The following is a 23,415-nucleotide window of genomic DNA, read 5'->3' on the forward strand; positions in this document are numbered from 1 at the left end:
CTTTCCCTTTTGTGTTCCTTGTTCTCCCTTTTCCTTCTTACCCTAAAACTGGAATGAGGGAGGGAGGAAAACCTAGTCTTGACATTTTCCTGCCTTATGGAGCTGCTAGATATAGAATTAACTCCATGATATTCTCAACCTCTTTTTGCAGAATGTGCTGGAGCTGAAGGTCTGTGATGAAGACACGGTCACCAGGGATGACGAACTCTGCACAGTTCTCTTTGACATAGATAAACTCACTGTAGGACGTACTGTTCGAGTGAAGTTTCAGCTGAATCCACAGGTGAGCAGTGGAATTAGTGAGAACAAAACAAATTATTTCCTTCTCTCTAAATATATCCTTTTATGGTGTTTTGTTATAGGAAAAATATACTTAAACTGCTTCTGTTAAAAAAAAGACTTAAAATCCCTGTATGAGAGCTCCATGCTGATTTTGTGCTAAAATTCTACGATGAAACAAGCTAGAACTAATTACCTGGTGCCTTAATTATGAATATTTCTGGCATGTTTGTTGGCTCTTGGAATAAGATCTGAATTGTCAGCCACTTTAAACTGTAATAATGTTTAATCAGCTGATTCTTTTTGTGTTGAAATCAGAAAAATGGCTGTTTTGTCGGAATAGCAGTTCCTATGTCTACATGCTTATATGGCATTTAGATTTCAAAAAAATAGATTTGGCAACTTCTTCAGTATATTAAAATTCAGTATCTTCAGTTGGCACCACAGGTTTTTTGCAAGATATGTTCTCAGTTTTTTCCTCAGTGCTATTCTGAATATACGTTTTGCAAATGATATGTAACTGGCATGATGAAAGATACGAATAAAAATAAGTAATAAACTTTTCTTTCTTTTTCTCCTCTCTTCAGGCACGTGAGGAGCTGGAGGTGGAGTTCACATTGCAGAACACGTGAGTAGAGTCCTAAATTCTAAAGAAACTGTTTCATGCAGTATAAAAATAGCCTTGAAAGCCGGGTCATACGTGACACTGCTTCTTAAACCAATAGTCTCTGAAATCAGCATCAGGATGTTTTCATTCAAACAGTCCGTAAACTGGATTTTCAGAACACATATTTTTAGATTTTAAACATCTGAAAATGTCATTTTTTGACCCGTTTAACTGCTACCTCCTGGGCACCAACTTCCTCATGTTCTCTTTCTGTCATTGAATCAATACACAAAACCAACTAAAATGTTCCGGAAGTTTTGACCCTTAGAAGAAGGGGTGCCAAGCTGATATGTCTTACGTCCCCCCTTTTGGGGATTGGCTTTTCAAATACACAGCATTATCAAATGCTCTCCTATAAGTTGATCTGTTCAGCTGATTTGCCTACACATGTTGAGCTGTGGTAGACTTGAATGTCACCTCCAGCAGAGAGAGGAACTAAATGTTCTCAATTAAGTAAGGAGCAAAGATCACTGTGGGAGGCGGAGGACCGAGGAACCTGGAAAACTGGAGGAGCAGCACATAGCTTCACTTGGTAGGCTTGAAAACTGCTGGTGGAGTTTGACTGTTTAGGTGAGGTGTTTGCTTCAGGTAATTCATGCTGTGGTGAAATCTGGGAGCCTGTTTCTCTAGCTGGAGAGGTAGCCAGCTGCAGGATCATGGGTATTCTAGTCTGTCTCCATAGTACGCTTTTTGACTGAGGAAGTTACTGGAAAGGATTTCTGTTACCAATTTTATCCATGTTACAGGACTGAAAGTGTTGTTAAAGCAACCTCAGAGAAGGGATGATATTGCTGGGACCTTCTCAAGGCATTTGGGGCACTTCAGGAGGCCTAGCAGGGTAGTTTGTTGGTGGAGACTTTGAATAACCATGTTTATTCCTGACAGAAGGGGAAATTGGGACTTACTGGAGAAAGGGCTGTAGCTCAGTGTTATGAATGGAGAAGGGAGGATTTCTCAGTGTTCTCACAAGCAAAAAAGCCGTCAGAGCGATAGTAGTCCCAGGATCTCCTACTACAATTCACAGAAACTCACCGGGGCAGTTTGTGTTTTCTTTACTGTGCACCAAAACTGGCAGAAGTTCCACCACCAAATGGTGCCTATCACAGCTTAAGGGTGTCACATCGGTAACAACAATGGGGAAAGGAGCTCCAGTAGATGTCCCAGGGGTCTTCCCCTGTCTAGGGTCTTCCTTCCTTTGCAAGCTAGAGGATGGCTTAGGGATAGAATCATACTCTTGATAACCCTCTCTTTTGGTGAGGAAGGTCCAGGTAGGCTGTCTGGCTTAGATGTTGTGCATGAGTGGGTTTGCATGTGGGAATGGAGGCTGGAATTCGTCTTGGAGCATGTACATACCAGCTCTGTGTCAAACTCTTCCCTTGGACCTTGCAGCCAATTGCCTTTTCCTGAAGACACGTTCAATAGATAAAGTCAGAAATGCAGCAATTTCTGCAGGTGCTGCCTGACCGGGAATTCTACTGGTTGGAAGATGACGGTTGGGACTGTACAAATAAAAAGGACCCTTGGCAGTCCCAAGGAAGATGTGTTAAAAGGAATTGTAGTCATGGCTCAGTCACGACAGCAAGAACACATCTGGTCCACTTTTTTCATTTTTTCATTCATAGTGTTGTATTTGGGTGACCAATGTAACAGCTGTGACCTGCAGAGCTCCACACACAAGGGAAAGGAATTGCTGCATCATGCATTAGGAAACATCTCTGTGAGGTCCCAGCAGGACTGAGGAAAGGGAAGATCCTTCTCTGGGAAAATGGGCTTTTTGTCAGAAGATGGATATGTATTTCCCCTGCTATCCCTGAATTGCATTTCTTGCATACGCGTGGTGTCAATGCTCTTCTGTGCATCAGTCAAGCCGGCAGTAGAAGTGAAAGCACATCTGAATTGATTAAATATTGTGATCTTGGCAGGGTATTGAGAGGGTTTTTCTTCCCCCTCAACAGAGAAAAGTGTGATGTCAGGAGTAATCGATGGAAGGGCATGCACACGGAAATTTGAGAGGATAGATTTCATTACCTAAGATAAAGAGCCCTGAAAAGGTCTGAGCGGTTGAACTGAAGTAGCTTAAATGGGTCACCAGAAAACGATGGGCCAAACTGACATCTCCTGTGTCAAACAAGTTGAGCAGGTTTTGGCAATGGTTTTTGTCATTGCTGGGTGCAAGAGGTGTTGACAGAGACTAGAGATAATGCTCAGAGGGGGAGATTCAACAACAGTGCTCACAGGTACAGCTAACCATATGGGAGAGTTTCTACAAATCTGGCTTTGTGATGGGAATACGGGAATTACAATGAGAATATACGTTTTTGGGGTAAATATGGCAGTTTATCTCTGAAATCGATAATTTCCACCAGCACATTTTGTCTGACACTATTTATCTGAAGTAGTTTTTCATTCCTTCTGCATCTTCTTCATTCCAGGCTTCGCCAATTGCAAAATTTACTATATTAGAGTGTTCTTTTTTTCCAGCATTTCAGGTGAATAATACAACACATGAAGTGTAACCCCAGGCCAAAAGCATTTCCAGGGTTGCATCTAACGATAGTGGCTTTGTCACTCCAATTTTTGTTTGCCTAGTGACCTCGCTGCAAAAATTGTGTTATGTGTTGCTTTTACCCAAGTACATTGTAAAAATTCGCTCATGATACACTGGTGGGCTGTATGAAATAGGTTCCTGCATTCATTCCCGTTATCTTTTATTTGAAGTGGAAGAGGTCCGTTTCGGTAGCTTGATTTCCACAATTGCAAGATAAATACCCTCTCTAGTTTTGCCTCACTCTTGTGCCACTCCTGCAGTACCTGCAAACGCTCACCTCTCTGCTGCCGCTACCCACGGCAGGCACTGAGAGCCAGATGTTTGATCCTAACGACACAGAGAGGAAGGCGTGCTCCTTCCTCCTCCCTTTTCGCCAGGAACTGAGCCAAGGGATTGCAAACGCCTGCCCAGTGTTTTGTGGGCCTGTAACACGAGCCCAGCTGGCGTGAGGGCTGCTGCTCTCAGGCAGCAGTGACGGAAAAGGTAAGGTCATTGTGCACAGGCTGCTGATTGGTGTGCTTTAGTGATTTTTGTGGTGTTTTCTGATGATTAGCAATGGTGATGTGGGCTTTCTCTCCTCTGTTTCCACCGGTAGTGTCCAGCGTGAGCAGCATGAGCCTCTACGAGCTGCTACAGGAACAGGGTCCCGCTGGACTAGGTGGCTTCGCTCGCTCAACATTCCCCTCCCCTCTGACTTCTTCTGAAGCTCACACCTGCTATTGAGGGGCCACAGAGAGACTTCTGATGAACCGAAAGGTACTTCCAGTTTCCAAGAAGAGGTCTGAGCGCCCCAGGGTATTTGCTGGATCTGCTGATCTTCTTTTTGGCCTCTTTCTGTCTTTCAGATGTCCCAAGTTGAGGAGATGCATCTCAAACAACACTTACAAGAATGAAGGACCTCTCTTACACAGCTTCTCATCTCAGCTCCTTCCCCTTTTTTTTTTTTCAAATGTGAAAGATGTTGTTTAAACCAAAGCCCACTTAACACAAATAAATGTAAATAGGTGTACAAAAAGCTGTATAGAAGTTAAATATTAATCATTGAAATATGGCAAAAGCATGATTTTTAGAAAATAAAAGACATTTTTTCTTTCTGTAGTTCTGCTGTGTCATTTGAGAAATTTTCCTCATGTGTGGGGGCATCAGCAGATCATGCTAGCCACTTGGTTTGGCACTGCTGAGGAAACTCTGAGCAGGCTGATTCTCCATCCATTGGGGGGCGAATGGTCATATTTGTGTTTGCGGCAGCAAGTCACAGGACCTCAAGGAGCACAGAAGGCAAAATTTTAAGTTGAGAAAAATGGCAACCAAAGAACCTTTGAGGTGAATAGAGTTTTCTTTATTGGAATAGGATAATTCCCCATGCTTTTCTTGGGTTCAGAAAGTTCAGTAAAGTAGCTTGCACTATGTGGAAGCTACTAAAAGAGGAAGCTGGATCTGACGTGAAAGAATTAAAATTTTGTAGATGGGTGTCAAAAATCCAGACTCTTTAGTGAAGTGGGGCATAGTAGTCTACTCTAAATGCGCACTGTAATATGAGAATCTGTGTGACTAACTTCCCATACGGTACTGCCCATTCCATCACAAGTCAGGCACCATCCAAAAAGGAGTAGGCAGCAGTTCGATGCGCATCAGGTGTTGGGAAGTAAGCGATCCCCAGACTCACAGAGTCCATTGCAGTCTTAGGCACACCTTCAACAGACATTTAGTGGAGAGCGATGCCCAGGGTCTCTGTTCCTAGCTTCCCCTGCCGCAGACCATAACATGCTTCCAATTCTCATAGTAAAACAGGTCTGCCTTGAAAGTCACAGCCTTTGATGGAGGAGAGGCCAGGAGTGTTAGTATGCATGACAAGGGCTGTCTGATAGAGGTAGTTGTTAAGGAAATTACAAGCCAGCCCTGAGAAGTAGATGTTACTCAGTGCTCCAAAGATATCAAAATATTCAGAGATTTCTGCCAACCTGAATAATAAGAGCTCTGCTTCACCCAGCTCAACTGTGTTTCTAGCCATACTTGATCAACGAAGCTTCAGAGAAAGATGAATACTCTTGCTCTTCTTAAAACAAGCATATGGATCACCTGGTTAAAAAAAAAAAAAAATTAAAGCATCTGTCTTACACTGTGACCAGCAGAAGCCTTGAAATTTGAGATACAAAAGTTGGAAGTGCGGCGTGGAGAGTAACCAACAAGTGACAGTAGCTCGACTTCCTTACAGCAGTGACCACTGAGGTGACACCCCCAAAGGGACATCCCAGGCATTGGTGTTTAATGCCTGTGTTGTCCTGGTTCTTCCCAGGAGCCTTCCAAGCCGTTCTGTCTAACAGTGCAGGTTCTTACACCCCGTTTGAAGGTCACACCTTGGACCTCCTACCTACCAGCTGAACTTTCTGCTTTGCCGATACCAACACCTCACAGAATACTGCACTCTGCTGGATATTAACCTCCGTGAAGAGACATCGTTTCCGATCTTTTCCTGTCTTTCCACTTTCATTTTACCAGGCTGTGCAAGCTGAGGTCGTATAATATCCACCATGGTGTTTCTCTGCTTTCTTTCATCCTTTTTAATGTTACAACTATTTGACTACAGTAATTAAGTGCAAAATTTTGTGTCTGAAACAAAACTTGAATGGTACTTAAACCCATTTCTGTGCATGCAGGTAGAGACATGAGTATTTGTTGCTCATTTCTGACCAATGCTCTTTGAACTCTTTTAAAATACAATTTCAAAAAAAGATCCTAAAAATTCCAAAGTAAATATTTTTTTTCCAGTGTATAACAGTTTGGTTTTTGGTTTGGTTTTTTTTTTTTGGCAGGGGGGTGGAAGGTTGTTTTCTTGATAGTTGGGGTTTGGTTTTTTGTTTTATTTTTTTTACTGGAAAGTTTTTCTGGAGTGTTCTGCACTGTATTTCGCCAATTTGTATTTTTCTCTTAATGGAAAATACTGGTTTGGAAATGAAACTTTAAACTGTTTATAAGCTTTGAAACTTTGGGAGAGTTTTTTGTCATGAGAAATTGTACAAAGCTATTTTCCTGTATGTTTATTCTGAAATCTAATAGTTGTGATAAATGTTCTCTTAAAATGGATAATAACAATGTCAGTCATCCGATCTTGAAGGAAGCATATTGCCTGGTTTCAGATGACATGAAATATGGTTTTTTGGGGTTTTTTTTGTTTTTTTTTTTTACTGGAAAGTTTTTCTGGAGTGTTCTGCACTGTATTTCGCCGATTTGTATTTTTCTCTTAATGGAAAATACTGGTTTGGAAATGAAACTTTAAACTGTTTATAAGCTTTGAAACTTTGGGAGAGTTTTTTGTCATGAGAAATTGTACAAAGCTATTTTCCTGTATGTTTATTCTGAAATCTAATAGTTGTGATAAATGTTCTCTTAAAATGGATAATAACAATGTCAGTCATCCGATCTTGAAGGAAGCATATTGCCTGGTTTCAGATGACATGAAATACATATCTCAGCCACACAACTATGTGAGGCTACAGAGTGTACAATCCACAGCTGGTGAAGTCTGAATGAACAGCTTTTACTGTCTGCAGCAGGTGACGAGCTGGTGCTCAGTCCTTGTCTTTTCTGTATATATGTGTTCCCTTTGGACTAATCTGGGCTAGGGAGATACTGTGTGAATTTACACCTGCAATTTAATAAAACGGTAAATTAAAAGATATCTTCAGTTAGATACTACTTGATTTTTCTGAGGGAAAAATAATAGTTAAGAATATAAAAATTGGCATCTGCAGTATATGAACACAGTTTGCCCCTAGATGGATAAGCAGAAACACATCTACACACAGAGTGATATGCTAAAATCTCATGTGCATTTTTCAAATCACTTCATAGAGGTGAGTACAGCTTATTCCGCCGTTACAGTCATTTTTGGAAAATTGTGTAAATCTAGAAAAGTGCATTGGTTTTTCAAGTACAAAACCTTGGGTCAAACTGTGTAATAATCAAAACAATCAAGACGGATGTAACAGAAGGAGAACCCTTCACCTCAGTATGTCATATATCAGAATTCATTACATGGTTTACTAAAGCGAGTATGAAAAACCACAGGAGTAAAAATCCAGCTTTGTATTCTATCTTGGGTGGATGGAAAAACTTGGAACTCATTTCATCATCTAAAACTACGCTTGATAAAAGCTTTAAAGTATTTTTGAGTGAGAATGTTAAAGTCAGAAGTGTAGAAGTTGATGGGGGAAAATAATTGATGTGTTAACTCAGAGACTTGAATATTTGTCTGAGTTGCCGACCCATGACATTAAGTTTTCCACTTTATTTTTCAGTCTGGACTACCCTGATGGCATCATTACTAATGGAGTACTAGTGGTAATGTATATTTCTGACAATCTTTCCTGTGTCTGCACCACAAGTGTTCATATTTTCAACTGTGGGAGATGCATCTCGAAGACAGTGCTGTCAGTCACACTGTCCTACTGAGAAGGAGGACCTGCTGTTGGCACTAAGGATCTTTGTTGGCCCAGCACTCCAGCGCAGTGCCACAATTTGCAAAGGCATGCCATGAGGCTGCTGTTAGCATGCGTGTGCCACCCACTTTCTTCTATAAACTTGAATTTCTTACCCATCGTTCTTACGTTATACACAGAATTACCAGAGGGTAACAAAGAAAGTGATAAAACACCTATAAGAATTCCCGTATCTCACTACGCCTACTACTTCGAATAATTCTCATCCTCTTTACTTAACTGCATCTCCACGTTCAAGCAGCCCATGGGTTGTGCCTCTTCACTTCCATACCTAGAAAAAATACGTCACTATTGCCCTCATGTTATCTGCAGACATAGTAATAGATAATAATTGTGTTCTCATTGATCAGCTAGAGGAGGTGGTTGAGAACAGTATGAATCACTTGCAATGACATTTACACTTCTCTCAATCGTCATTTATCCTCTCTTCCTACAGGCACGTGAGGTTTCCTGTTTGGAGGTTAGAGTGGACACAGGGAAGCTGAAGCAGCAATCCACAAGTGAGGTTATTGCTTCATTAACCTATTGTTTTTGAGTTGTGATTCAGTCATTACAAGAGATGTGGAAACATTAATAATCTATTGCGCACATTACTCGAGCTGTGTCATGTAATACTTAGTTTTGCCATGCCCCACCTTGCAGAAATATCGTATCTGTCAACATTCAAGTTAGTCAAGTATTTAGTTCTGAGGCAATTCTTAAACTGATGCAAAAATAGAGCTATATATACTAGAATGAAGAACTTGGAAAAAATTCTGTATTGCTTGTTCGAAATGAAAATTAATATATAGAAATCTTATCCTATATGTTTGTTTCGGGTTTGAGCACGTACAAAGTTTCTGACACGCAGGGCTCTGAAGGAGATCTTTTTTGTTGTTGTTGCTTGAGCAAAAATAATAAACTTAAGCTCCCAAGTTTAGAAGTAAAATTTAATCAGCGGGGCCTGCACAAAATGCAAACCACCACCAAATCGGGACTTTGCCTGTAAAACATAGCGGGATTTTAATACAGCAGGATTCCTCACTAGTTTTTAAGTTCATCCAAATAAACAGTTAACTTGTGTAAAGCTGCTAGTGGAGCAAATCACAAAAAAATCGTGGCTGTTTCAAGATAACTCATGAACGGAAGATTGTCCTTTATGAAGAAACTGGTAGCAGTGGCTGAGCTGCGTTATAGGAAGCCTCAGACTGAAATGTAAACATCGGGAGGAAAGGGTAGTGATGTAAATTCATACGCCTCGTGTTCTGATCTTGCAAGGGAACAGCATATGACTCTCTGTACAAGTAAAGGCTTTTCCGTTCAAGGAACACAGCCTTTGGGTTGACGAGTTGTTACAGTTTTGGGGACTTGATTTTGGGGTTTGAATCATTTGACTATTGTAGCAGACAGAACATACCATAATATGCACATGACAAAGCAGAATCGACTGACGCAAATGACTCCCTCATTCAAAGTGAATAATCCAAAATGCCTTTAAACTGAGACTCCTTTAAATCTAAATCTTGGTTTTATTTATTAATAGAAAGCACCTACTAGATCGCATGCTATAGTATTTTCAAAATATGTGATTTCTGTATATTAATGATTTATACAGATTCTCAAAGATATTTTCTATCACTTTTCAAACTGCTTCAGATGCCTAAAATCGTCTTAATTAATCATGGTGTAAGAAAAAATCAGACAAAAAGCATGCAGTGGAAGTGGATTTTTATTTATTACTTATGTGCATTTGCTTGGAGTAGTTAAAATTCTCTTTGTTCCCTGCCTCTGTGTTTAGACCAGGAGCTTACATTTACGGTGAAAGGATCCCATGAAGGAAGCCAGAAGATTTCACTGGACTCTGACCCCAGCCTTAGGATTATCCTATTTCACTGCATCCTAAATGACCAGTCGAGACTGGATATCACACTACCAGAGGAGGTACATTCCCCTTCTTTATGTTATCATCAACCTCACGGAAAGTGGAAGCAGCAAAGAAAGCAGTAGAGGTTCAGGAAATTGAACTAGCTCCTACTCTTGGTAGGAAAAGCTCTAGAGATGACAAACTTCTCACGCGTGCACCGCTACCACTTTTTACATCGTTTCAGCTGGCAGATAAAAATGACACGGAGAAATACGGGGTCATTTCTTTGCCTCTGAATTCACTCCCTTTGCAGAAGGAAATAGTAGTAGAAGAGGTGAGTACCGTGAACCTTTTGAAATAAGTATTTTCAAACTGTGCTTAATATTGTCTGGCTAGAAATGAAGTGACTAAATGAACAAAACGGCTGTGTAAAATTGTACAGCTATTTACTGAAAATGTTACAAACCCTCAAGATTGTCATATTCACTTTTAAGGAAGCAGATGTTAACAATAATTATAATAGTATGAAAATCATTGCAAACCTGCATTGCAAAATTGAAATTCAGTGGTTTGAAGGAACAAAAATGAATGTCATGTGCAAATGCATTCAAAAATCTTTTTTGGTATTGGGATAATTCCAGAGTGGCTAGTAATCAAAAAACAATCCAAAATAGGAGCTTAATTCAGATCTTAACTTGTCTAAATATTGATATTGAAAGTGCTTTTGTATATATAAACATATTTTAATAAGGTAACTTGTCTCACTCTTGTTGCTTCTTCTAAGAGTGCTGAGCTGGTGTAACGTGGAAGCTCAGGTTTGCTAGATAAGAGAGCAATTGATTCCCTATCGGGGAGCGGGACCTCGGTTAATCGTACCAAAAATGTCCGTAGCCATGTGAATTATTGCGTGAGAACCTCCTCTCTTACTGAATGAGCATTGCCTGAACTTGAAGGAAAGAAATGTTTTAAAATTTGGTGGTAATTAACTTTATTTTCTGGATGTTTAGGATCATTCCTTTCATTTGTGCTTGACAGCAAGAAAATGGTAAGATAGCCTCTTTTTGTCCTATTATCCAGGATTACTGTAAACTAGTTATCTAGGTTTTTCTCCATGATAGGTGGAGAGACGAACACGTGCTACGTGAGTGCTTTGCCCTGTACTCACGTGGTACCTGAGATAAGAGCAAGTCTGCTGCAGTTACAGGATCATGCAGTTCGGTGTGAGTTTATGACCCTTGGTAGGTTTCTTCAAAGTGAATCAGTGTATTTTGTGACTACTATTCTTAGACTTACACTACCCATGTATGAATTTTGTTGCCCATATATGCCTGCACTCAGAGCGGCGTAGTGACTGTCCTGCTTTAAGTTTGCAAAGTCACCAATACAAACACAGGGCAACCTGGTTTCTGTCCCTTCTCCCGCTTCACTGAGCAGAAGGGAAGCTGAGATCTGACCAGCTGGGTCACAAAAATCAGGAGAAACTCCTCAACACCAATGTAGCATTAAGAAGCAGCATTTCTTGGGCAACGAAGCTGGTGAAGGGTTTGGAGGACTTGTCCTATGAGGAGCGGCTGAAGGAGCTGGGACAGTTTAGTCTGGAGAAGAGGAGGCTCAGGGGGGACCTTTTTGCTCTCTACAATTACCTGAAAGGAAGTTGTAGGGAGATGGGGGTCCATCTCTTCTCCCATATTAAGAATGACAGGACGAGGGGGAATGGCCTCAAGTTGCGCCAGGGGAGGTTTAGGTTAGATATTAGGAAAAACTTCTTTACACAGAGGGCTGTGAAGCATTGGAACAGGCTGCCCTGGGACATGGTGAAGTGCCCATCCCTGGAAGTATTTAAAAGATGTATAGATGTGGTGCAGAGAGGTGTTCCAAAGCCGTGTGGATGTGGCGCTGAGGGACATGGTTTAGGGACCCTGGCAGTGCAGGGGTAACAGTTGGACTCGATGATCTTTAAGGTCTCTTCCAACCAGATGATTCTATGATTCTTTATTCTCAGCACTGGACGCACGGGGGATAATTCCGCCTATCGTGCATACCGTATGCTGCCTCAACCACAGCTTGTATCATCCGATTACATACGTATTCATTATTTCCCCCTGAATAGTCATACATGTTCATTGTGTTTCTTAGAAACGATTGATATTTTTGCATAGTCATTAATCATGTGGCCTGGGCTCAGAGGGGCTTCTAAGGATCTAGTGGTGTTGAAGAGGTATCTCTTGATGTCCTGTCCATGAACTCCTTTTCTCGTATATGATCATGAGTTGACTCACAGTGCAGTTTGCCACAATTTGTTGGGGTTTATGTTGGTTTCAACTGGCCTTTAGACTGTTCAGTTCCTTCTTATCTCTACTGTTTCATCTCCCTCATCTCCTTCCCAGGCCATTCAGTTCCTCTGCATCTTTACGCAGCTAGTGTTTTCAAGGCAAGGTAACAGATGCACCTGACCATTCTGTCCCCAAACACAGCGACAGCATTGCACCAGTGATAGGTAAAATTGAAGACAATGAGGTATTACGGTACAGCTGAAAACTACGGTTCACAGCATCCTCACTATTGGGTGACATAGAGAAGGGAAGTAAGGTGGATTTTCAGAGCAGGGCAGGGCCAGATTGTGTAGATGAAATTCAGAGCATGGGAAGAAGAGCTACCTGCTCGACCTCAGCCTACAACAGAATATATCAAAATGTTGATGTACACATACAGATTTAACAGAGAGAGCAAAACACATTTTAATCTACCACTAAAAAGTTGTTTATTTTTATAAGGTGAATCAAGAGACTTTATTGCTTTCAAAATTACGCCAAATATTATACCAAATTTGCTGGAGAACAGAGGTTACTAACATTAACCCTTAAACATTTGTGTTTGTGAAGTATTGGTGAAAGTAATGCTCGGCAGAGTTTGCAGCCACCAGAGGGTGATGTGACCCAGAAGATTTGGTCAGTATCTCCCGCTCTTCTCAGTAACAAGTGTGTTTGTGTTGTTGAAGGCACTAAACATTAGCTGCCATTTGATTGGTTTTGTACCTTTTTTTTCCTGCAATTTCACATTTTTAATGGAAATTCTTTTATATTTGTATGACAAAACTTGCAGATGCTTATTTAGAAATCTGTTCAGCACACAGGTGAAAGGCTGCTTGCTCTGCAGTTCAACCTCCATCACATAGCTCATTAGGACCTTCACTTTAAATACCGTTAATGAGCTGTCAAAACCTGAAAACAGGTGATGATGATCACTTGAGTTTTCCAGGATGTCGAAGTGACAAAAATTAATGGGTACAGAAAAAAAGACTCCTAAAATTACCCCTTTTGGAGATCTTTCCCTGCCTTGTGTGTCTTTGTGCTCGTGTTCACAAGAAATCTAAAGCACCTTGGAAACTCCTTTTCATACCTACTACTACTCCCAGGTGGCAATAGAAATGCTCCTTTTTCTTCTGTTCCTTGATCAATATGCAGACTTGTTTTACGGATGATTTATGGAGTTTACTAACCACTTCCTCTACAGGTCTTGAAATCAGCTATAAATTACTGCGCATTGATTTGCCCCGTTGTTTACTCCAGCTCAGGACACCTGGATGTGCGCTTAGGGTTTAACCTGTGCACAGAAGAGCAGGACTTCCTGCGGAAAAGGAAGAAATATGTTGCTGCTGCTCTGAAAAAGATTCTTCATTTGGAGGATGATCTGAAAGAGCATGAGGCAAGCCAACACTGTCCCTTGTAGCAACTTCTCTCTGTGCCTGGTTCACACACTGAAACCACAAATAAAATTTAGAAAAAAGCTTAATTAATGTGCTGTTCTGGGGCAGGTCTGGGCACTTAAGAGATGAGCAAGAGATGCAGTAGGCAGTTCGTGCTGCAAAGTGAGGAAGGCAGGATACTGCCTTTATAGCCCCCAAAACTTCTCAACAGCTCCTCAGTTCAACCCACTTCTGGTCATTCCTGATGTTGCTCAGGGGTCTCAGGAGGAAAATTTATAGTGGACAGACATGGAACAGCTGAGGGATGTTGCCTGGTATTCCTGATGTTGCTCATGGGTCTCAGGAGGAAAATTTATAGTGGGCAGACATGGAACAGCTGAGGGATGTTGCCTGGAGAACAATATAACTTAGCTCAGTAACAGAGACAAGGTGGTAGTCGTGGTATTTGTAAAGGGTTTTGAGGGGAGGAAGCAAAAATTTTCTCACAGGCATCTGAATAAAAATACTTCAGGTGGTTTTGCAGCAGAAAATATGTATTGTTGGGAAAACCAACTACTATAATCAAACAGTCAAGTTGCAAGAGCGAATCTTACAGCATTGAGTTGTGTAGATTAAATAACTGATTAAAACTGTAGCTTTACCACTGTAGCTCCTGCTCCTGCCTCCACAATTCAGTCACACATTTTGTAGTTGCTTATGCCTTGCTGTGGTGTTGAAAATCAGAAAAGTGCAAACATACCAAGAGCAAGAATCCTCTTGAAACAGTGCTACGGATAGGGTGCAGATTTAAAAAAAAAAAAAGTATTTTGGATTTCAGAGCAGAGAATAGTATAGGAAATAAAGTTTTTAAGAAAGCCAGAAATAACATTTTTATATAGCTGTCTAAGAGTTTCCTGACACATAGAAAAGTGGTTGAGATAGGAAGGACCAAAATGGTAAGACCAAAGCCATTGTTTGAAAAGATCTAATTACTCTGGCTTTCCTGTTTATGTATTTAACTTAAAATTGTAGAAAAAATTACCTCTACCTTCTTAACTGTCTTACATTTGAACTGGAGAAAAAAACAACCCTAGAATTTTAATTCACAATTAAAAAAAAGAAAATATAAACCCCAGAATATATCTTTTTGAAATTATTCTTATTTTAGTTAAGATGATCAGATTTCCCCTCATTATTATGTTGTAAAATTTCCTAGATTTCAAGTTCCTATCAAGTTTAGGGTAGGAAGAACCTCTGCTTTGGGGTTTTTATTAAAGTTCATAGAAAGGGAGAAATTCTTTAAGCTCTGTTCATTGACTTTAGAACAGCAGATTGCTTGTTCTAAAGCTGAGTATTGCTTAGAAGCCAGTACTTGAAAGGTATAAACAGACATTTTCGATAGGGCGTGTAAACATCCGCTCAGCTGAAGGTGCTCATGGAAGCAAAGGGTGTGCTAGATAAGGAAAAAACTAAGAGATGAATTGTCTGTCTCTTCAGTCACACTTGGACCTTGGAGGGAGGGAAGCCCTGTTGACGATTGTGTTTCAGGACATAAAGTAATTAGTGGCCTGAGGCCAGGAAGGCTTTGGCTATTGTGCTGATTAGAGGGTGCTGAGCATTCTTCTGAGACTTTGGTCATCGTTAGAGGCAGAATCATGGATCCCTGATCTGTTCTGGCATGGCAAATCCTGTATTCTGTGATGGCTTCTAATAGTACACTTTGAGAAGAATTCCAGGGTGATGAGGCTGATTTCCAGTTACATATTAAGTGAACAGCCTCCCACCCACCGTATCTGAGTGGGGAAGACTTAAACCTTCCCTTCTCATCAGTCAGGCGGTGGCCACAGAAGCGTCTTGCAACAGTTACATCCTTTTTGCACAAAGGAATGTCCCTGCTTTTATCAATGCCTGTAACCAGCTACCTGGGCTCTGCAGTGAGAAGGCTTGTCTCTAATCCACGCGTGGCTTTCGCCCTTCTGCCTTGCTGTGTTGAACAGGTGCCGGTGGTGGCCATCACCACAACGGGGGGAGGAACAAGATCGCTGACAGCAATGTATGGCAGCCTGCTGGGTCTCCAGAAACTCAATCTCTTAGACTGCATTTCCTACATTGGTGGTTTATCGGGGACCACATGGTGAGAATGACCCAAACAAGGTTTATGTTTGTACTCTCTGCTCACTGCTCACTGTTGATTATTTGTTACAGCACCATTAGGTTATATGGTACTTAGTAAAGCAAAAGCATTTCCATTTTCTCTACAATCTCCTCCATACCTACGTAGAGCAAAGAAATAAAATATGTTGAATACGAGATCAATCGTCACATTCATTAACTGCTTTTGTCACCACATTGACACAGTCTATGCCTGATATTTTCATGTAAATCCTCTATTACCTTTTCATTATGTTTGTACTCTCTGCTCACTGCTCACTGTTGATTATTTGTTACAGCACCATTAGGTTATATGGTACTTAGTAAAGCAAAAGCATTTCCATTTTCTCTACAATCTCCTCCATACCTACGTAGAGCAAAGAAATAAAATATGTTGAATACGAGATCAATCGTCACATTCATTAACTGCTTTTGTCACCACATTGACACAGTCTATGCCTTTACATTTTCATGTAAATCCTCTATTACCTTTTCATATTTTATCAGTTATACCTTAAACTGAATGGAACAAATTTATCTTTAGACTGGAAATTGAAGCAAGATAGGAAGAAGAGCTTATGCCTGCTGTTTGCTTGTTATTCTCACTTCCATTTTGGATTTAGAGTGCATCTCCCTCTGGTAAAAGATGCATTTGAGGCTAGTGGAATTAATATGGTCACAGACAGTCCAGCGAATGATGCCAGGTTATTAACCTTGGGGAGACGGCAGCTATGGTTGCTCACTATACGGTGCCCTCTTCTCCTAGTGGGCATGCAGCAGATGATGTCATACTTGAAAATATTTAACTACTTAATCAAGTGGCATCTGAATAGCTCCACTCCTCTACACCTGGTTGGAATTGGAGAGTTTTTTACACTGAATTTTGTGTCAGCTCTTTATATGGGTCCAAACCATAATGGCAGGTTAGTCTAAGTATTTGCCAAAACTCTTTTAACTTCTCTGTATGTATGTGGAGATATTTAGTGTACGTGTCTGTGTTACAATTTCAAGAAGACAAGTAAGAATGGCCGTACCAGGACACGCCCAAGACCCAAGAACTGCCCAGATCTCTCACTGGCTGGAGCTGGTAGCAGATACAGGGAAACAAATAAAGGACTAGAGCAAACTGGAAGTGACTGGTCTCTAAAACACTCCTTGCCTTCCAAGAAAAGGATTTTCTGAGGACTTGTGGAGTCTTTGTGTTTGATAGCCTTGTGTGGGTTTTGGGTTTGAATTTCTCAGATTATTTTTGAGCCCACATAAACTTTTATTATGAAAAGAAGGAAAGTTTAGAGGTTTTGTTTGCTCTTGAAAGTATAGTAGGTATATTGAGGTTTTAGTCGTGAATCCCATAAGAATTAAGAAACAGGCAAACAGATTGTACAACAGTTCTCTGAAGCCAAACCACAGCATTGATACTCTTCTGTTATTTTCTCCTAACATTTCTTCAGGACAATGGCAAATTTATATGAAGATGCTAATTGGTCACAAAAAAATCTGGAGGATGCAATCAAGGAAGCTCGCAAGCAAGTAACCAAATCGAAGATCTGCTGTTTTTCTTTGGATTGTCTGAAGTACTATTATAATGACCTAATGGAGAGAGCTAAAGAAGGACATCACACTTCCTTCATAGACCTTTGGGGGCTTGTCATTGAATCCATGCTACACGATCAGGTATTGCTCCTTTTTTTCTAGAATCCTGATGAAATTCTATAGATATAAAGAAGAAGAAAATAAATCCTGGGATGCCATTCAGTCCTACTAATGCAAATAATTGGTTTAGTGGTTGTAAATTCTATATATTCTGATCCATTATTATAACACTACTCTTTAAAGTGAGGTTGACCTTGAACTCAAGGACCCATGGCATTGCAGTCAAAGTATTCTTTCTTCTTGAAGAAAGAGGATTCCTGAGGAAAAAAACCATATTGAAATGTAGACTAATCACTTTGGACATTAAATATTTTGACTAGAAGAGGCACTTATAATTTTGAAATAATTTACTTCACTAGCATAAGTGAAGATAGACATCTATAGACTGCATAAGCAGGGGATTCAAATAGTGGGAAAGATCATTCTCTAAACATGCTATTAAGTTATAAAAAAGAGTGATAGCAATTTTGGTACTTTAAAAATAGTATAACTTCAGTAGTTTCCTTCTGGTTTATGTTTATACAAGGAAGTTTTAAATTGTCATGTGCAATAGAATATATTCTTGAATACAAGTATACATTTCAATATGTTTTTTTTCTTGCTGAATCTACAGTCAACTTCTCTCCATATCTCAATCTGAAAACCCGTATAACGTGTAGCTGCTTCTTATGGGATACTTGCCAAGTCTGGAATATTCCATGGCAAATATTTCTGAACAACCCAGTGATTTGAGAATGGGAAAGAGAACCTGGATAAAGCTGATAATTCACGTTATATTATTTCAAGAGCAAGTTGTTTTTCACCTCATTCCATTAACCATCTTTAATCAAAACCAGAAAGATGAGCATAGACTCTCAGACCAACGGCAGGCAGTGGATAATGGTCAGAACCCGTTGCCCATCTACGTGGCCATCAACCTCAAGTCCAACTATAGTGCTCAGGCGTTCAGAGGTAATGGTTATGATTTAGATTTCTTAACAACTTTATAATTTAAGTAATCTGAACTAAAACTAAATGCATGAGTTCACTTTTAATAATAGAACAGGTTTTCTGCTGGAGACTGCTGTATCACCGCCTGGAACCACTCTCTCTTGGTGTGAAAGGACCTTATGGTGTTGGTCCTGCAGGCAATATAGATACAGCTATAGCTGGTGAATGGCATATTATGAACTATCCAGTGTCTTTCTCATCATTTGCTCCTGCCCACTAGTACTCTTCTGTTTAGCGATAGTTAACATGTTACTGCCTTTTCATGATCTGGCTACCGTTGCTGCAGAGTGGCTGGAGTTCACTCCTTATGAAGTTGGCTTCCTGAAGTATGGAGCATCTATTCGTGCGGAACATTTTGGAAGTGAATTCTTTATGGGAAGGATGGTGAAGAGGCTCTCAGAGACTCGGATCTGCTATATGCAAGGTGACTATTGCCTAGAGGGAAGGGTGGCCTACTTGAGAGGCAGTGAGTGTGAGTGAGCATGCGGTCTGTGGTGGACAGCACCGGTAAGGCACCAGCAAACAGATTGGGCATACTTGGGAAGTATGCCCATGAACAAACCCGTCCAGACAGAAAGGAGGTGTCCAACGGGAAGGACTGGGGGTGTGTATCAATTAAAATTCTTGCAAGACTACTCTATCAGGTTTTATTCTCTCTTTGACATTACAGGCATGTGGAGTAGTATATTTTCCATAGATGTGATGTACGTCTGGAATTTGGCTACTGATTCAGAGGACTTCTGGTGTAGATGGACCAGAGACAGAGTAAAAGACATTGGTAAGATGTTTTTGTGATTTTTTTTTTTCTTACCACCAGTATATATTGCTTATATTCTGTGCAGAGCTCTAATGCCTGTCAAAGTCAGAGAGAGAGAGATAAGGAAAGCAAAACAGAGATGTCAGCTAAGAAATTTTTCTGCCTGATTTAGAACTCAAAGAAGCTGTGCTTCTTTGCCAAAGCTTTGGCAAAGCTGTGCCTTTTCCTAAAGAACACAGAGAAACAGTCTCCAGCAGACATATAAAAATCACATTGTATTAAGAACATACCTGAAGTTTGTTAAGTCAGGACGTGGTCTTCCTTGGCCACTAATACCATCAGTAGAGAAAACAGCTCGTATAAAGGGCTGTTTTCTCCGCTAAACAGCCTGTGGAGAAAACTTGCTTTGGCTGGTCAATACACGGGGAACCTGGAGTGACTGGTCTCCTGGCTTAGCTCGTGTGGCAGCTGTGTGATATTCACGTGCATTCTGAAGGTGTCCTGTTCAAAGTCTAGCGTCATTCTGTATGTTTTGGGACTTGACTCTCCCCTCCACCACAGGATGCAACAGAGGTGAGCATCATTCAAGGAAGCCCACCAGGGCCCATCAGAGAGATGGTGCTTACTGCTTAGCAGCTTGCTGGCTGCAGGTAGCTGACATTTGATTCGCTGTCTAATGCTGAGACATTAAAGGCTTATAACCATATTTGATTTAACTTTGGGGCGGGGGATGGTGACAACTGTGTGTTTTAGTTACTCCTTTTTTAAAAATACTGATAATTTCAGAAAACTGTCCTAAACTGAGAACTTCTTTTGTTCTTACAGAGGAAGAACCCTTTCTGTCTACAAATCCCTGTGAGATAGATACACGTTTATTCACTCCTTCGAGTGCCCTCTCCTCTGCTCTGCGAGATGTCTTAACAGGACGCCCAACCATTGCACAGTATCCCAATTTTATCAGAGGCTTCCAGATGCATAGCAAGTACCTGGAGAGTGAAGGATTTTCTACCTGGAAAGGCACAGTAACAAAACATTTTTTTGTGTAACGTTTTGAGGAGGTTTAAGTTTGGGAATTTGTTTAGGATTTCCAATAAGGAGGAAGAGACAAGACCGACTTCTTCTGAAATTCCGCTTCTTCCTTTCACAAATGGAAGACATGAAAGATAGATTTGAGCAGCATTTCATTTTTTCAGAGGGTTTAAGGGATGAAGTTGAATTTGGTTATCTGGGGATTGTGTTCCAGTGGACAAGGTAAGCTCAGACTGAGGAGGAAGGAGGGATCTCCCCTTTAGGGACAAAGCTGCTTGAGGTGTCCAGAAAGAAAGGAAGGAAAAAGCCATAGTGTGGCTCCTGTAAATCAGTGCTGCTAGTGAGTCCAAGGAAGGCAGTGAAAATGGGCGTCAAAATTCTCCATTTTTCTCTCTTTAACTTTGTGCAAAGGAGCAATACTGTTTTTTATTTGTTGAAATGAGAAATGTTTGTGTTTCAGACACAGTGATCGACACCTTTCCAAATAAACTGATGGAAACAGCAGATGATGACCTTTCCTTGGTTGATACTGGATTTTTCATCAATACCAGTTACCCACCACTTTTGAGATCAAAGAGGGAGGTGGACGTCATCCTGCATTTGAATTACAGTGGAGGGTCCCAGACACTGGTAAGAAAAGCCATGGTATCCGAGAGCTCTTTCATTCATGGTTTTTTGGTCTTTGGCACTCACCAGTTAAGCCAACTATCTTTCCAGTACTCAAATGGGAATTAGATTATTATGATCTGACTTGTTTTTTAAATTATTAGGTGATTTATTTCTCAGTAACCAAGAAAGATATTAGAAGACAGTGATGGACACAGGCATTTACAAACCATCGAGGTCTTCGCTGCACTGGATCCTAGAGTTTTTGCAGAGCCGACTAAGGAGCTCTGATGCTGATTTTGGTTATCACTGAACTGTGCACGTTACAGAGGCAATGGAAAGCCCTGACAATATTTTAACAGATCAAATGGGAAAGTGTGTCTCTGGGCCTGTTTATCTCATAGCAGTCTTAGGGGAATTTACTGGCTGATGCTGGATTTAATTAATAATGAAAAATAATATAATTAGTGTTGCATACTTAATAAGAATAATATAAAAATAAACATGGGCTTATAGAAAATATAGCTTTTAAAGTTTTTTTTCATGAGTCTTAAGGTATGCTGATAAATGTTATTTGTGAATAGGGAGTCATTATCAAACAATCATAAGCTATGCAGAGAACAGAAAGATTGGATAAGTAGTAAATAACGAAGTCAAGACAACGACAGAGAATAATTTGGACTGATGCGTTCTCGCTCCCTTGCTGTTTCTTTGCCTTCCCCTTCTGAACTTGTTTCATTGGAACTATGGTATCAATCCTGTGACTTCTGGCTCCATTTGCAAGCTTGAAGGAAGTGACTATTTCCTTGTTTTGCCTAATGCAATGCAGAAAATAAGATAAGCTGCAATGTCTGGTGTGGTTATGGATGTCCATCCTAAACTTAACTTCCCAGAGCCTTAGAATATTTCTGTTAGCTGCTGAAAAAAAATCCAGGTCTCCGGATATTTTTAAAATTTTAAAATTATTTTTATTAATTTAGTTTATTTTATTCATTCATCCAGCCTCTGGATCAGATTGCGAAGTACTTCTCTGAGCAAGGAATTCCATTTCCCAAAATTGAGATAAGTGAGGAAGACAGGGAAAACTTCTTGAAGGAGTGCTATGTGTTTGAAGCAAGTGACAGTCTACAAGCTCCAACAGTCCTTTTTTTCCCCCTAGTAAATGACACCTTCAAGAAATACAAAGCTCCTGGTGAGTCATCTGTGGTCAGCAATTTTAATAAAAATTCATTTCCCTATTGTGTTCTCTCTATTTCATATCTGACGTCTCACTGTCATCTCTGACCTTCTTCCCATTATCAGACTTACCAGTTACAAAACCGTGTCCGTGTCAGTGCATCTGAACTTTGAGAACTCCAGAAGCTTTCCTAATACATTAGAGATGAAAATAGGCATTTACTCCACAGGACTTACTAGAGATAGTATGAGGGTAAAAATCCCAAAGGATGTACAGCATGGGTGGCAGGTCCTCAACAGAAGCTGTTTATAGACAACGGCTTGTTATTCACTGTTGCTTGCAAACGAAGTTGGAGGCAAAACCTTCTTGAGGTTTTAGTGGTAACCCATTCATCTGGATTTTGTTCACATATTTGAAAGTAATCTCCCAGACTGAGGACTAAGTGAAAGAGATCTTTGTTTTTAATAAAAACTGTGTCCTCTGTCTGAGTGTCATTATTTCTCCTGAACTTCCAGTTACAGGGTAGTTATTTCATTCGGTTGAAGACTATCTTGTTTTCTTTTTGCTTGCACTTTTCTAGTTTGGTAACAAAGACTGTGTTGTCCCAGGAATGGTCTACAAGCACTGCTGCTGCTCACCAGTGTTCTCATTCCCAGCTGTTTGGGTTTGCATAACTTCGGGACAGAGGCTTGTTCCAGAGTTGACATTGAATAATACGGTGCTACCAGACTACTTTCACATCCCTCTCCAAATCATATCTTTCCCCCAAATCTCCTTTTTCTACCTGTAATTACTTAAATGACTGACATAAGCCACATACTGCAATAAAACTTTATTGGTGTATTTCCTTGTGGTTTGTCCCTCAGGTGTGGAAAGGAGTCCTGAAGAGATGGCTGAAGGCAAAGTTGACGTCTCCAGCATCCTGTCCCCTTTTACGACAAGGGAGGTGTGCTTCAGTGAGGCGAATTTTGACAAACTGGTGAAACTGACTGACTACAACATCCTGAATAACGAGAATTTGATTATTCAGGCCTTGCGCATGGCAGTGGCACGGAGGAAGCAGAGGAATTCTTAGCCATTGCCTGCTAGCTTCAACCTTCCACGTGTTATTTCTTGTCTGTTATCTGGTGAGATCAGGATGGTCGATGCTTGCCCGTGTCACTCGCAGTAGAAATCCTATCATCCTGAGGACATACTGGACCCAATTCATCCTTTTTACGTGACTGTTCAGCTGAACAGATGGGAATTTACCAGTGACGTAATCCAAAATGAAGTAACAATGTTGTGTTTAGTTTTGTTACCTTGTAACTTTACTAATTGATAAATATATTCCATATAAATAAATGCAGTGTTGTGTAAGATAATAATGAAATATGTAGCACATTAAAATGTGAATCAAACCAGTATTTATACGTTTTCTTTTTTTTCTGTCTGGCAGAACAACAGTCCTTGAACCAGAATTTCTCTGGTAAATAGCTAATTCATTCTGTTGGTCTTGATTATCTTAATTACTGAAGGTTCTAATCTCTGA

General features: G+C 40.4%; 1 protein-coding gene across 1 annotated transcript in view; it reads left to right on the plus strand.

Moving 5' to 3' along the window:
* The window catches only part of LOC104493602 (cytosolic phospholipase A2 epsilon-like), a 35,160-nt gene extending 12,201 nt beyond the window's left edge, over nucleotides 1-22,959 (plus strand). The window contains exons 5-21 of the mRNA XM_010136318.1: nucleotides 152-283; nucleotides 867-907; nucleotides 7,793-7,835; nucleotides 8,430-8,493; nucleotides 9,771-9,913; nucleotides 10,081-10,170; nucleotides 10,844-10,881; nucleotides 13,406-13,541; nucleotides 15,519-15,655; nucleotides 17,124-17,346; nucleotides 18,162-18,276; nucleotides 18,602-18,739; nucleotides 18,986-19,093; nucleotides 19,898-20,089; nucleotides 20,562-20,731; nucleotides 21,710-21,899; nucleotides 22,751-22,959. Coding sequence (XP_010134620.1) covers nucleotides 152-283; nucleotides 867-907; nucleotides 7,793-7,835; nucleotides 8,430-8,493; nucleotides 9,771-9,913; nucleotides 10,081-10,170; nucleotides 10,844-10,881; nucleotides 13,406-13,541; nucleotides 15,519-15,655; nucleotides 17,124-17,346; nucleotides 18,162-18,276; nucleotides 18,602-18,739; nucleotides 18,986-19,093; nucleotides 19,898-20,089; nucleotides 20,562-20,731; nucleotides 21,710-21,899; nucleotides 22,751-22,959 — 2,169 coding nt within the window. The remainder of the gene's footprint in view (nucleotides 1-151; nucleotides 284-866; nucleotides 908-7,792; nucleotides 7,836-8,429; nucleotides 8,494-9,770; nucleotides 9,914-10,080; nucleotides 10,171-10,843; nucleotides 10,882-13,405; nucleotides 13,542-15,518; nucleotides 15,656-17,123; nucleotides 17,347-18,161; nucleotides 18,277-18,601; nucleotides 18,740-18,985; nucleotides 19,094-19,897; nucleotides 20,090-20,561; nucleotides 20,732-21,709; nucleotides 21,900-22,750) is intronic.
* The last annotated feature ends 456 nt before the right edge of the window (nucleotides 22,960-23,415 follow it).

Source organism: Buceros rhinoceros, unplaced genomic scaffold (genome assembly GCF_000710305.1).
Source record: "Buceros rhinoceros silvestris isolate BGI_N320 unplaced genomic scaffold, ASM71030v1 scaffold7265, whole genome shotgun sequence".
Lineage (NCBI taxonomy): Eukaryota > Metazoa > Chordata > Aves > Bucerotiformes > Bucerotidae > Buceros > Buceros rhinoceros.